General features: G+C 43.7%; 1 protein-coding gene across 7 annotated transcripts in view; it reads left to right on the plus strand.

The window, feature by feature from the left end:
• LOC142402964 (BDNF/NT-3 growth factors receptor-like) overlaps positions 1 to 15,830 on the plus strand; it is a 270,912-nt gene that overhangs the window by 149,602 nt on the left and 105,480 nt on the right. For 6 of the 7 annotated variants that reach the window (XM_075488975.1, XM_075488970.1, XM_075488974.1 and 3 more), the window contains one exon: positions 6,603 to 6,733. The exons of the other annotated variant lie outside the window; for it this stretch is intronic. In XM_075488975.1, coding sequence (XP_075345090.1) covers positions 6,603 to 6,733 — 131 coding nt within the window. The remainder of the gene's footprint in view (positions 1 to 6,602; positions 6,734 to 15,830) is intronic. 7 annotated transcript variants of the gene reach the window in all.

A 15,830-nucleotide genomic window follows, 5' to 3' on the forward strand; every position in this document is an offset into this window, starting at 1 on the left:
CTGCAGGGGAATCTCTGCTCCTGTGCCTGGAGCACCTCCTCCCCCTCCTTCTTCACTGACCTTGGTGTCTGCATAGTTGTTTCTCTCACATATTCTCACTCCTCTCTCCGGCTGCAGTTGCGCAGGTTCCCCCCCCCCCCCGACACCTTCTTAAATACATTATCCCAGAGGTGCTATCACCGTCGCTGATTGGCTCAGCCTTGGCCAGCAGTGGGTCCATCTTGGAGCTGGCTGGCATTGGCTCTATTGAACATAGGGGAAGCTTCTAGCAGCTTCTCACAGAAGCCACCCCTGTAGCCCCCCCGCTACCAAAACCTTGCCACGTGAACCCAATACACACTTATACCGTTGAATGTCTTGCTGTCTGTGGCTGAAATCAGTCACATCCAACTCAGTGAATTCAATGCAGTGAGGTGATCCTGAGCTGCCCATTTTGTTGGGACCCAGTCCAGAACAAAACAGTCCAGTCCAGAACAGTTGGGTCCTCTCTGTTCAGCCTCACATTCAAAGGAAGTTTTCCTGGGGGGTGAAAGCCCATGCCTACAAGTAATGATTTTTAAAAGTACAAATAGCAGCTCAAAGGCAACCACCATTTAGAGCCAAAAGGAGGAAGATATATAATGACCCTTTGAACATTTGTGTATCTTTGCCCGTGATAAAATGTTATCACAGGGGTAGCCCTATACGTCAGGGAGTGTCTGGATAGTTTAGAGCTCGATGATGGTGATGATAGGGTGGAGTGTCTATGGGTAAGAATCAGGGGGAAGGCCAACAAGGCAGATATTGTGGTGGGAGTCTGTTACAGACCCCCCAACCAGGATGAGGAGACAGATGAACTATTCTATAAGCAGCTGGGAGAAGCCTCACGATCGCTAGCCCTTGTTCTTGTGGGGGACTTCAACCTGCCGGATGTCTGCTGGAAATACAATACAGAAGAGAGGAAACAGTCTAGGAGGTTCCTGGAGTGCGTGGCAGATAACTTCCTGACACAGCTGGTGAGTGAGCCAACTAGGGAAGGTGCCCCGCTGGACCTCTTGTTCACGAACAGAGAAGGACTTGTGAGCCATGTGATGGTTGGAGGCCGTCTTGGGCAGAGTGATCACGAAATGATAGAGTTTTTGATACAAGGAGAAGCGGCGAGGGGGGTCAGCAAAACTGCCACCTTAGACTTCTGGAGGGCGGACTTCGGCCTGTTTAGGAGACTGGTCGAGAGAGTCCCCTGGGAGGCAGCCCTAATGGGCAAAGGAGTCCAGGAAGGCTGGACATTCTTCAAGGAGGAAGTCCTAAAGGCACAAGAGCAGGCTGTCCCCAGGTGCTGAAAGATGAGCCAGCGGGGAAGACCACCGGCCTGGCTGACTAGAGAGCTCTGGCTCGAACTCAGGAAAAAGAGGAGAGTCTACGACCTCTGGAAGAAGGGGCAGGCAACTCAGGAGGACTACAAAGGTGTAGCAAGGCTGTGCAGGGAGAAAATTAGAAGGGCCAAAGCTGAGCTAGAGCTCAATCTGGCTGCTGCTGTAAAAGACAACAAAAAACACTTCTTCAAATACATTAGCAGCAAAAGGAGAGCTAAGGAGAATCTCCAGCCCCTAGTAGATGGGGGAGGGAACACAGTGACCAAGGATGAGGAAAAGGCTGAGGTACTTAATGCCTTCTTTGCCTCAGTCTTTAATAGCAGGGCCAATTGTTCTCTGGGTACCCAGCCCCTGGAGTTGGAAGATAGGGAAGGGGACCAGAATGGAGCCCCCACAATCCAGGGGGAAATGGTTAGTGACCTGCTGCACCACTTAGACACTCACAAGTCTATGGGGCCTGATGAGATCCACCCGAGAGTACTGAAGGAACTGACAGAAGTGCTCACCAAGCCCCTTTCCATCATTTACCAGCAGTCCTGGCTAACTGGGGAAGTCCCTGCTGACTGGAGATTAGCTAATGTGACACCCATCTTCAAGAAGGGCCGGAAGGAGGACCTGGGGAACTACAGGCCTGTCAGCCTGACCTCGGTGCTGGGGAAGCTGATGGAGCAGATCATCCTGAGTGCTATCACAGGACATGTAGAGGATAACTAAGGGATCAAGCCCAGCCAGCATGGGTTCAGGAAAGGCAGGTCCTGCTTGACCAACCTGATCTCCTTCTATGACAAGGTGACCCGCCTAGTAGATGAGGGAAAGGCTGTGGATGTTGTCTACCTAGACTTCAGTAAAGCCTTTGACACGGTCTCCCACAGCATTCTCCTGGAGAAACTGGCTGCTCATGGCTTGGACGGGTGAACTCTTCGCTGGGTAAAGAACTGGCTGGATGGCTGGGCCCAAAGAGTGGTGGTGAATGGAGTTTACTCCAGTTGGCGGCCGGTCACAAGTGGTGTTCCCCAGGGCTCTGTGTTGGGGCCAGTTCTGTTTAATATCTTTATCAATGATCTGGATGAGGGGATCGAGTGCACCCTCAGTAAGTTTGCAGATGACACCAAGTTGGGTGGGAGTGTTAATCTGCTTGAGGGTAGGAAGGCTCTGCAGTGGGACCTGGACAGGCTGGATCGATGGGCCGAGGCCAATTGTATGAGGTTCAACAAGGCCAAGTGCAAGGTCCTGCACTTGTGCCACAGCAACCCCATGCAACGCTACAGGCTTGGGGAAGAGTGGCTGGAAAGCTGCCTGGCAGAAAAGGACCTGGGAGTGTTGGTTGACAGCTGCCTGAATATGAGCCAGCAGTGTGCCCAGGTGGCCAAGAAAGCCAATGGCATCCTGGCTTGTATCAAAAATAGCGTGTCCAGCAGGACTAGGGAAGTGATCGTGCCCCTGTACTCAGCACTGGTGAGGCCGCACCTCGAATACTGTGTTTAGTTTTGGGCCCCCCACTACAAGAGAGACATTGAGGTGCTGGAGCGTGTCCAGAGAAGGGCAACGAAGCTGGTGAAGGGTCTAGAGCAGAAGTCTTATGAGGAGCGGCTGAGGGAACTGGGGTTGTTTAGCCTGGAGAAAAGGAGGCTGAGGGGAGACCTTATCGCTCTCTACAACTACCTGAAAGGAGGTTGTAGAGGGGTGGGGGTCGGTCTCTTCTCCCAGGTAACAAGTGATAGGACAAGAGGAAATGGCCTCAAGTTGAGCCAGGGGAGGTTTAGACTGGATATTAGGAAATTTTACTTCACTGAAAGGGTTATCAAGCATTGGAACAGGCTGCCCAGGGAAGTGGTTGAGTCACCATCCCTGGAGGTATTTAAAAGACATTTGGATGAGGTGCTTAGGGACATGGTATAGTGGTGGTCTTGGTAGTGTTAGGTTTACGGTTGGACTCGATGATCTTAAAGGTCTTTTCCAACCTATACGATTCTGTGATTCTGTGATTCTCTTATGAGACCACGTCTTTGGTAATTCAGTTATGCCACCTCCTTGGCCAAATTCTGCTTTGTTTCTTCAGTGTAAATCCAGGATAATCCCTTGAACTTTAATAGAGATAATTTGCTGTATGCTGATATTTATTGAAAGCAGATTTTGACTTGAATTTTTCAGTGTATCTACTGCTGGAATCTCCTGCCACTGATGACAGTGTCATTATGGCTTGGCCCTGAGTGTGCTAAATGGATTTTTTTTCCTTAGCTCATATTTCCATCACATCACGTGTTTGATTTACTTACATTGTTCTTATATTTAATCTGTGCCCATTTAGTCACACATACTGTCATTTTTTATTTATTTAGTAAATCATTTCAGCTCAGAAAGGTAACAGGGATGGATAGAGTGTGACAAGTTGCAAACATATTCTGTACAGATCACTTCTGCGGCTTGCTATGTTTTGCGTTTGACAGTTTGGTATGGGACAGGCCATTTACTTAAATGCTTGATTTATATAAGAGCATTTAGCAGCAGCTGTAATTGTACTGTACAGAAGTATGTCATGTTTCTTATTTATTTTTACTCTACATTATTTGTGAAGTCCTCCAGGATCTTGACAAGTCTCTTTACCACTAGGATAAACATCAGTGCTGTTCTGTGTTTAAAATGGAGAGGACCCAAACAAAATTTAAGAGGTTGAGTGTGTTTATCACCAGGTCTTTGATGGTGGTATTAAAGAGAACAAAATGAAAACCTGCCTCTACCGAAGTGGAGTTTTGCTGCTGACTCCAGTAGGCCAGGATTTTAGCCATGCTCTCTGCCTATGAAAGTTAATGGGTTTTATGAGCATTTTAAAATGATGACACTTGTAATGTGGAGCTAAACTTCTCCTCTCTCTAGTAAAGGAAGGGAGACAGCCTTGTAGCGCTATTGGGGAAGTAGAGGGAAAGAGAAATCCCCAAAGAGGTAGGACCTTGAACTAGTTTAGTAAAATCAGTACAGCTGATTGCCCCACTCAACAGTTTTGGCTGAACATGAACAGGAACAAAACAGGACCTCATGGTTTCAGTCTCTGCTCTGATGAGAACAGCTGGTGAAAGGCAAGTTCTAATGATGGCAAAAAATAATGGCTCATTTATTAGTAAGCATTTTTTAAAGTACAGGTCATAGTGGCCTTTAAGCCCGCATGATGTCCATAAGGTGAAAAATCTGGGCTAGGCTGTCTGTCTGGGAGCCCAGCTCCTAATCCCTCACTGCTGCCTGCTGTCCTGGCTCCCGATGCCATTGGGAGGCATGGAAGGGCCTCTAGGACTCGGGTGGAAAGGAGTCCTGCCTCTCTAGTAGAAAAGAAATCTTCAAAACTGTTCACAATCTCCATCTCCTCCCACTCAAATGGACTGGTCTGACCATAATTGGATTCCCTTGCAACAACCAAATATAATTACAGTCTGTCAACTTGCCACACTTTTCTAATGCAAGCATAGGGAAACATTTGTAAAACTGTAATCAACCAAAGAGTTTTGAACGGCTTTCATTTAAAAAATAATCCCTGCATCTTTAGCTGTAATTGAAGACCTCTGTTAGTATTAGGGACTGTTTACTGACTTATTTCCTGTGAGTTGAGACATGAACAATTAGAAAAACTGAAGGAAAGCAGAGCAACTTATATGATACTGCACAATGGCAGCACATTTCAGGCCTGATATGAGCCATGATATCTGGACCCTCTGCTTAAATTATGTTTGAGATGTATATCACGTATCCTGTATTTAGGTAACGCTCCAGGACAGTAATTCAGCCTTGATAATTGTTTTGTTATGAATATTAGTAAAGGTGAAGTAAGCCAGTTAATTTGCATCTGTAAGGAAAAGATGTGTTTTGGTTCAGGCCTGTCTCTTGTGCTAACTGTATTTTATGCTTTATTTAAAAAGCCAGTGCTGAGAAGGAAATGAAAATAAAGAGTATATTCCTACTGACTGTAGGGAAGCTGCTCAGCATTTGAGCAGCTGGCCAAAACAATGTGTGTGTATCTTACCATAATATAACTTAATTTTACAGTAGACCAGAGTTTGACAAGAATCAAAAATGTTTGTAACTTGTGGTCTCATTTAGTGTCTATTTTGCTATTATTTCAAAGCATGGCTTCTCAGTTTTAATGAGAGACCTGTCATACAAAGGAGGACCATTTTCATAATTGCCTCACCCTGCAATCACAGCAATGGCAGGAACAGGTTTTTGTGGGCCTGAACATTGCAAATAGCCACTCTTCCATACTGTGCTGTCCAACAGGCTGGCTGTTATATGAAATTAATGTGATCACAGCAATTCTGTCTGTGTCTGATAGAGTGTTGGAGCCAAAGGGTATTAGCATGAGTAGTGGGAATATTGGGATCCAGAGGACTTAAAGATACATATCACCCAAGTGCAGGGTACATTGAGTTTAGCCTCATTTAGCCTCACAAACATTCCTGTTTGTAGGCTATGCACTCTAGAGGTTGTCAAAATGGAAGCTAAAAAGCTAAATAAATATTGGCTCTGTACCCTCTACAGACCCATGCCCCCAACCTCATTTGGAAGAACCCTACAGCAAAGGCCTCATTCATAGCTTATCTTTTGTTATAGTTTGAAAATATCAGCACTGAAGTATTTAATAATCTCTCACCACCCTTTGAAAACAGCACATTTAGTCATCACCCTGGAAATAAGAGACAGAGTGGCATGCTGGCCTGTGAGAGGGCAGCTGGGCATTGCACCTCTGGCACTACCAAGCCCTGCAGGTGAGTGGTGGCACACTGGGAGTGGCTAGCTGGGAGCTCAGGGCCCCACAGCATCCCTTCATGGGATCAGAGTGTGTGCAGTGAGCCTGTTTTCATGCTGGCAGTGGGTTTTCTGGTGCCTGGTTGAGCGGCAGCTGAGTCTTGTGGAGGTGTGCTTCTCAGGCGTGCTGCCTTCCTGGTAGGCTTATGTTGGAGGTGGCTCAGGGCATCCCGGGTCTCTCTTCTAGTTTATTCCAGCATCAGGCTCACCTCACACGTGTACACGTTATTATTAAGTATATATGCAGTGTTCTGAGGTTGCATCTTCATAGACTTATGATTTGGAACATCATATCATTTCATGATATGCACTCATATCTTTTCATATCTTTTCATATCTTTTCATGATATGCACTGCACTGTACAGGCAAACCTGTCTCCATGTGGCTGTAAGCACAGACCCCTTCCTGTTGTGGCCTTGCAGTTCACTTTTGACATCCATTTTGTGTTCTGTTCACAGTTGTTCAGCACATCAAGCGCCACAATATTGTTCTTAAAAGAGAACTCGGAGAAGGAGCCTTTGGGAAAGTCTTTCTGGCTGACTGCTATAACCTCTGTCCCGAGCAGGACAAGATCTTGGTGGCAGTGAAGGTAAAAGAGTCTAGGGTTTCCATTATTAATTCATGGTTGCAGCTAATGCTATTTTATTTGTAAATGATCATATTTGCCTATTCCGTAGCCCCATGTAACTCCTCTAATATATGTGGAGGGGTTCACAAGGCTAATGGAGCATTAAGAGAACATGAAATTTGATCTTGCTGTGGATTATAAAATGAGAGCTGAATTTCGTAAGGAAAAGGAAGAAACTGACAGTGTCAGAAAGGGGAAAAATCTTTTATGATCTAAGATATGATTAGTGAAAAATAACATTTGAGTCATTAAAAATACATGTGACATTTGTGTGTCTAAAAAAATAATCTATAACCAGATAAGTGAATAGGCCATGTGTATAACTGCTAGTCAAAGAAGGCCTATTTTTCCATAAACTGTGCAATACTTTTAGTCAACCTTTGAAATTGTCTGTGGGTAATTGTCATTAATATGGCTGCCAGGAATGTTATAAAAAAACTTGTAGATAATATTGTCATGTGCTGTTAAACACTGGCTGTATGGAAATCCAGAAGTCATGATATTTCAGACCCTGAGGAGTGATTCTTGATTATTCTTCATTCAACCCTCCCAAAATACAGTCCAAAGGAAAAGGAAACTATGTGAAAACCATAACCTTGGACTTGCCAGTATTCTGAATAATTCTCATGTTTCTGAGGGGGGAAAAAAGGATTTCTTTGGAACCCTGGAAGGGCACAGACTACATGGCACATTGGAAATCTACCAAGAAGTAGGAAGATTTCCATCATGATCTTGGAACTCGCACACCAGACTTACTTCACCATGCCAAGCCTTTTTGTTCCTCAAAATGGAACCACTGAGGTCAATTGTCATCCTCAGCTATACATGCACACTATAAAACAATATCAGTGAAACCATATTCTACTAAGAGTTTGCCAATTCTCCCTGCCAACAGTCTTCTGTCTCTGTCTGTGTTCTGCTGAAAGCTGAACAAGGTGTTCAACATTTAAAGTACCTCATTTAAGGCAGTGAGAATATACATTTTAGAATCTGGGCTGTGCTTTAGGGATCAGAAAATAATAGTATCTGTCCATTCACAATTAGGCAACTGTGTGTACATTTTAGATCAAACCATACAGTAAAAGAATCCCAGCAGATCATCTTTTTGAAATTGTAAACAACAGAGTTTTGGATCTGGCAGTGAGAGAACACAAAAAGAGAATGGATTTGTTGAGTACTTTCTTGCTCCATCAAAAATAGCAAGATTTTTTTGATTTGCCAAGGTTACAAGCTTTTTTATACTTGGAGTTGTTCACTCATGCTGACTGGTGAGAAAAAATGAAGCCCTGAAGGTATATATAGACAGGAGAAAGCAAGAAAGAGATGACAAAACGAGAACTGATGGAATTTTCTACTGTATTTTGGTGAAGCTAGAGTGAAAATTTTCTCTCCTCAATCACTTCAGGGAACTGCTTGGTAGCAAAATAAAAGCCTTTCCATTCACTTGCTCCCTTTGAAAATCCTGACCAAATGGAGCCTAGCACTTCAGCTGCTGTAAAATGCTGTACCTGCACTCTCTCTCTCTGCTGCTCTTTCTCACTGTAACTCACAATGAAGATCATTCAGCATTTAAAGGGAGAGATCTCCATGGGTTTAGATGACAAATCTATCATTTTTCTGAAACAGTATATTTTTTTTCCCCAAATACATTCTTTAGTGTCCTTAATAAGCAACTTGCATGTAGCCATGGAAGGACAAGTAGGAAGAATTATGCTTGTGGACAAGTTATGCCTGTTAGGTGATGTAAGAAGTGCAGCTGTCTTCTCCAGCCCAGGACCTCTCCTGCCTGGCCCCTGGAGCCCAGCTCAGTGCCCAGGGACTCGGGGTCTCTGCCCAGGCTGAGGAACGCAGCTGCTGCTTTCCCAGTTGCAGATTCAACCAGTAACGAAGCTGCGCAGGTATCCCAGACACACACACATACACAGAGACACACACACACAGAGACACACACACACAGAGGACACTGACACAGCCGGTCACAGAGATTGCCACAGACAAGGCGCTGCCTTCAACAGCACCTACATACAGGACTCACATAAAACATAAACATAGATAGCCAAATCCCCTCCTCCTCTTCTACTGGTAGAGATAGACGTTCACTAGTGAAAGCATACACACAACACTCTCTACATAAACAAGCACACACACACACATTCACAGATCCCTCAAGTACTGGCACGGCCCCTTTGTCTGCCCAGCACCACTGCCTGGATCCTGGCCCCCCTTACTCACTTTGTTATCCCACAAGCGTGAGGTCGTTTACCCGGTGTGCAAGACGCCAATATACACACAGGGCAGAGGTATTTTATTTCATGTCTGCGCAGAGATGGGTGCTAGGTGGTAGCTCCACAAAGCTAGCACAAAGGTCGGTCATACAGGTACAGTATTTATACAGTCTAGTTATGCATATGCCTAAGTAATTACACAAAGCAGTTTTCTATTGGTCTACATGTCTCTTATTTCAACTTAAAGCTACAGTGCTACTTTAATATTCTGCGCACGCTAATGAGGATAGTTTGCGTGAGGGTGCCTCTTATCACACTACTACTAGTTGTTTCAGATGGTTCCCAAAACATCTTATTTAGCTTACATATTTCTCCAGGATGTGCTTTACTCCCAAGGACAGTAATTCTTGTTTAGACATTCTGCTTTCCAGCCTGAATCCCCCTTATCAGCTTTATGTAAGCCCTGGCCTTCCACCAGCTCCTGTTAGACTACACTGTTAGGCTACAATTCCCCCCTTTGAGACTATGAGACTTTTCTTTATAGTCCTCATATGTCTCATTATTAGTTCTCATTAATAATTTGTACAGTTAGTCATCTAACACATTTTAAGGCACAACTAACAACAATACAGATGGTAAACTTGCCAACCATCCAGTTAGGGAGAATCCAAAACTTTGTAATATTTTGTTTAGAGGATTGAATATTTCTACTTGATTTTGCCACTTGTTTTATTTCAGTTATATTGGGAATATGGATGCAACAACCTTTGTTTTTCAGTTTTAGGTACCCACATACCCCGTGTTCACGTAATAACATTAAATCTAAGGTTAGCCTATTCTGCAATGTCATCTTTGAAGTTTCCTGTAATTGAGTGTTTTAAATCCTGTAATCCTGCTCTGGTTGCATTCGCTAATAGTTCTACCTGTCCTGTTAGATTGTACAACCACATTCGACTCTGAAAGGAGGTAATTTGGAGACTGAAGAAAGCTTCAGTTTAAATCTAAAGTTAAAATTCCCCACTCGAGGGGATCGGCTGCAGATTTAGGTAATGGTGAACAGGCCATTACACTGCTGACATTATGGATTCTTCCAAAGGATTGGACAAGTTTTAAGACTAGATTTCTGTTACAAAAAGTAAAGGCTAGGTTAATCAATGTCAGAGATACAATTTTCATTATAACTATGCTAAATTAATAACACTTTCCAAGAGTGTCCTAGGAGTAGTTTCAATAGTAGTTTTCTAAAAGAAAAGCCTTGATACAATTCATCGACAGTCCCTGGTTAGTTGGAGTTTCAGTTCTCCTGTTGGCATGGAGGTCCACTTGTCCTGGTCTGGTGCCTTCTTTACTCTAGTATAATGAATCCAGGAGTCGATCCCATTCACCTTTACCACTGTATAAGTTTTTAATAGCACTGTATAAGGTCCTTTCCACTTTTCTTTCAAGGGCTCATCTTTCCAGGTTCGTACGTAGACCGTGTCTCCTGGCTGGAATGGGTGTACCAGGGTGTCCAAGAGAATGGGAGTCTTCTGGTTTAGGTACCTATGCAGGGAGGATAAATTCTGCGAGACAGAGAGATCAAATACTCTTTAATTACAGCCTGTCCCTTGATATGCATTTGGTCTCCCTTCGTGGTTAAATGATTGGTTGGATATGGTTTCCCATACAGGATCTCAAATGGACTAACACCTTCCCTAGCTCTGGGTGTAATTCATACTCTCATTAATGCTATGGGTAGAATATCTACCCGTTTCATTTGAGTTTCCTGACACACTTTAGAAATCTGTCTTTTTAGAGTTTGATTCATTCTTTCTACTTTGCCGCTGGACTATGGCCTCCAAGGGGTATGCAAATCCCATTTAATGTCTAGAAATCTAGAAACTCCCTGCACTATTTCTGCAATAAAGTGGGGTCCGTTATCGGAGGATATACCTTCTGGAACACCGAATCTGGGGATAATTTCTTTCAATAACATTTTAATCACTTCCCTAACCTTGTTAGCGCGACAAGGGAAAGCTTCGGGCAAACCAGAAAAGGTGTCTACCATTACCAATAAATATTTATACAGATTACACCTTGGCAATTCCATAAAATCTATTTGCCAGTATTCCCCGGGAGTTATTCCTTGTTTTACGATTCCTCCCATGATCTTCTTTGCAATTTTTGGGTTATTGGCGCAACAGATATTGCACTATTTTAACTATTATATCCACTAGGCTTTGCATTCTTGGCCCAATGAGGTGTCTTTTGGCAATTAGTACTAATGCATCTGCTCCCGAGTGTGTTTCTTGGTGCAGTTTCTTGAGTAGAATTTCCATCATCTTTTCAGAAATTAGCAGAGTTGCAGGATTTAGAGCAGAGGTCAGGGAGATTACAACATCATCTTGTTCCAGCAGCACCACTTGATATTTAGCTACCCTGCTTGGGGAGATCCAATGATGCCCTTTATTTTCAAGGAGAGAAGACACAGCATGAGGTACAAACACAGTCCTCAAATTCAGGAGTCCCAAAGCAGAAGCCTCCATGCGTTTCCTTTTAATTTCATCAAAATTCTTCCTACATTCAGGTGTCCATTCGAGAAACCCCTCAGGTCCTTTCACAGCAGCATACAGTGGTTTGGCAATTAGTCCAAAATTGGGAATCCATAAGCGACACCATCCGGCCATTCCCAGAAATCCTCTTAATTGCTTCTTTGGTGTAGGTACAGCAATTCTACAAATCACCTCTTTTCTCTCAGTACTTAATTCTCTCTGTCCTTTGGTGATTTCAAACCTCATATATTGGACATTTTTTTTTCCCCAATCTGAGCCTTTTTCTTAGAAACCCAATACCCTGCCAAGCCCAGACAGTTAAGCAAACTGGTGGTGGCTTCCAGACATGCCTCATAACTGTCAGAACCAGTTAGCAAATCATCAACATATTGCAACAATGTTACAGCATCATGATCATTTTGCCATAGTTCCAATTCTTTGGCTAGTACGTTACCAAACAAGGTAGGGCTGTTCTTGAATCCCTGGGGAAGGACAGTCCAGCAGAGTTGTGTCTTTCATCCTGTAGTTGGATTCTCCCATTCAAAGGCGAAGATGGTCTGGCTCTGCTCATCCACAGGTATACAGAAGGCGGCGTCCTTTAAATCTAATACTGTGAAATAAGTATTACTGTTAGGGATTGTAGTAAGGAGGGTATATGGATTTGGAACCACAGGGTGGACATCTACTGTCCTTGCATTAATTTCTCGTAAGTCCTGTACCAGTCTATATTCAGAAGAATGGGGCTTCTTTACAGGTAGGATGGGAGTATTCAATTCCGATTGACACTCCCGTAACAATCCATGTTCTAAAAAAGAGCTTATTATAGGTTCTGATCCTTTCCGGGCCTCCAGCTTGATGGGGTATTGTTTCTTTCTTACCGGTTGAGCTCCTGGTTTCAGTTCAATCTTTACCGGGGTCGCGTTCTTCGCTCGTCCAGGTATCTTCGATGCCCACACCAGAGGTATAACTGCATTCAGTACTTCCTCTGAAATATTCATTTCTTCATTAGGATCTTTCTCGGTTAACAAACATATCTGGGCTTTCCAGGCAGTCTCTGGAGGAATATGCAACTGAACGGAGTCTTCAGAAAAAGTTAGTTGTGCATTCGGTTTACAAAGTAAATCCTGTCCAAGCAATGGTAAGGGGCATTCTGGCATATAAAGGAATTCATGAGTTAATTTAGTATTTCCAATTGAACATTCCATAGGCTGTAAAAACGGCTTTAAAGTCTTTTTCCCTGTTGCACCAACAACGCTTATTTTAGTTCCACTTAAGGGTCCCCTACAACTAGTTACTACAGAATGTGTGGCTCCACTATCAGTTACAAAATCTATTATTTCATTCCCCAGCTTGACTGGAACCAGAGGATCGGCTGGGGAAACTTTATACACCTTATATGCAATTGATAATAACCGTGAGATTGTCATTCCATCCGCACCCTCTACCTTTTGTAACTTTTTTCTTATATCTGCTGCCGCTTGACCAATAAACAGCATGTTAAATAACTTTGAATTGCTATCATGTTCTGGATCCAGATCAGTCCATTTTCGAGCTACTTCACACAGTCTCTCATAGAAGGCTGACGGGGTTTCCTTATCCCCCTGCCTTACTTCATATAGTTTAGATAAATTCTTAGGCTTTTGCACTCCATGTTGAATCCCATACAAAATTAGCTTTTGATATTCCTTTACCCTTTGTAATCCTCCACTTGTGTTTGGATCCCACCCCGGATCCTCTTTTGGGAGGTACATATTGGTATTAGGCACCCCCCCATGTTCTTGAGTTAGTCCTTCTCTAGCCTTCTCTAAAATCGTTCTTCTCTCCTCAGTGGTAAACAAATATTCTAGGAGAGCCTGTACATCTCCCCAGTTAGGATTATGAGTCATCATTACAGTTTTAACAGTACTATACATTCCTTCTGGATTGTTTCGATAGGATCCAACTGCCTTTTTTCCAGTTTAATAAATCAGACGTAGTAAAAGGCACGTGTACATACACCGGTGTTCCTTCAGGCCCTACAGCCTGTCTCAGGGGAGCTTGAATTAGCTGTCCCTTTGTTCTTTTAGAGACAGGACTCACAACACTCACAACTCCATTATCATTTGAGCTATCGGATTCCGGCTGTTTTGGGGGAGCCACCAACAGCTGAATATCCTCTTCTGAATTTTCCGATGCAATACAACAAGATTTTCCCTTTTTCTGTTTTAATGCATATATTCCAATCTGATGTTTAGAATCCACTAAACCACGTTTCTTCCTAATATCCCAATCATTTCTTAACGCAAAAAACATATCCACACAAGGTATTTCATCCCATTTTTCACTTCCCTGACAAAACAACATTAGTTGCAGTATAGCGCTATATTTCAAGGATCCATTCTCAGGCTATTTTTCACCATCTTCCAATTGATATTGTGGCCACCATTGATTACGATATCATTTTAGCTTAATTTTACTCATGGGATCCCCCCCAAATTTCTTCCAATTCTTCAGGATGCATCCTAGAGGAGAGCAAAGGGGTGCCTCCTGGGAAGCAGCAGCACCCATATCGGTACCGAAAAACCCAGTGTTTCTACACAAACCAGAACGAGGGACGTCTCCCTTCATTACTCAGAACAGCGTGTAGAAACAAACAGAACTATGCTGCTGCCGCGTATCTTTCCTGATGCCATCTTATGCAGAGCCCAGAACAGAACAGATGGTGCCTGCTTCCCAAGAGACCTTGCCCCTACCCCCCTTTTCTCATATCCCCAAAAATACCTCTTTTCAGTAGCGTTGCACCGTTGTGTCGCTTACTGCCCGACTGCAGAAGAGGAGCTGAAGGAGTCCCCGATCAACAGGTCGGTGCGCACTGGAGTACACTCAGGTCTCTTCTCCCTGTCGGATGCGGCAAGACGAACCAGGCAAGGCTGTCAGCTCAGTCCCATCTGGGTCGCCAAAAACTGTTATCCCACAAGTGTGAGGTCGTTTACCCGGTGTGCAAGACGCCAATATACACACAGGGCAGAGGTATTTTATTTCATGTCTGCGCAGAGATGGGTGCTAGGTGGTAGCTCCACAAAGCTAGCGCAAAGTTCGGTCATACAGGTACAGTATTTATACAGTCTAGTTATGTATATGCATAAGTAATTACACAAAGCAGTTTTCTATTGGTCTACATGTCTCTTATTTCAACTTAAAGCTACAGTGCTACTTTAATATTCTGCGCACGCTCAAAGGTGAGGGGTCTCTGCTTGGGCCGGTGTCTCCAGCTCCAGGGGTGTGACTTTTAGTATTATAGTGAGGATAGTTCGCGTGAGGGTGCTTCTTATCACACTTCTACTAGTTGTTTCAGATGGTTCCCAAAACATCTTAATTAGCTTACATATTTCTCCAGGATGTGCTTCTCTCCCAAGGACAGTAATTCTTGTTTAGACGTTCCGCTTTCCAGCCTGAATCCCCCTTATCAGCTTTATGTAAGGCCTGGCCTTCCACCAGCTCCTGTTAGACTATACTGTTAGACTACAACACCACCAGTTGCATTTTGCTACCTTTTACTGTTATTCTCACTTCATACCTGTCAGTGTATGTAACAGCTTCACTACCATTTCAAGGTACTGCTACAGACTCTCATTTTTAGCATTTTTGGTGTGGCCCTGGCTTGATTTCATAGTCCTGCATGAGAATATCTACCCCTCCCTCCCCCCCCATTCCCTTCTCATCATGTCTGCTTCCCCAGCCAACCCTAGGTTTCGATCTCTGAAAACTGAAACAACAGTAGCAGGGTTTGATCCCTGGGCAGGGTTTCAGGAGTCATCCTGTCTCCCACAGTCTCAGCTCATTCAGTTTTTATGGGCCTCACTATCTCCAACTCTGCAGTTGTATGCTGGTACTTTCAGTGAGGCCCTAGGTTGGGCTTGTCAGTGCTGCAGACCTGAAATTAAGAATTTTAATGTCCATTAGTTGAGTTTCCAGCTTTTAAACAAATCTTCGACTTTGCCCCAAATGAGTTGACAGCCGAATTTACTTCATATACCATTCTGGCTCAAGAAAACCATCTTTGAACCCTCTCCTGAGTCACATTCACAAGTAGATTTTTTAGCAGTAACTCTGGTCTGAAAGTAACCTCTAAGCAATACATATCCTATTATGAAACTGCTACAGGATTTTGCACACCTTGGGAAAACAATGTTACCTGTGATTCATAGTACTAACTTGATTCCTACCTGTTTGCCTAACACTGAGGTCAGTGAGGTTGTACGACATAACACAAGCCAAAAGAGCACTGGAACCCAATTTCAAATTTTTTTGGGACAAGCAGGA

Source organism: Mycteria americana (genome assembly GCF_035582795.1).
Source record: "Mycteria americana isolate JAX WOST 10 ecotype Jacksonville Zoo and Gardens chromosome Z unlocalized genomic scaffold, USCA_MyAme_1.0 Scaffold_18, whole genome shotgun sequence".
Classification (NCBI taxonomy): Eukaryota; Metazoa; Chordata; class Aves; order Ciconiiformes; family Ciconiidae; genus Mycteria; species Mycteria americana.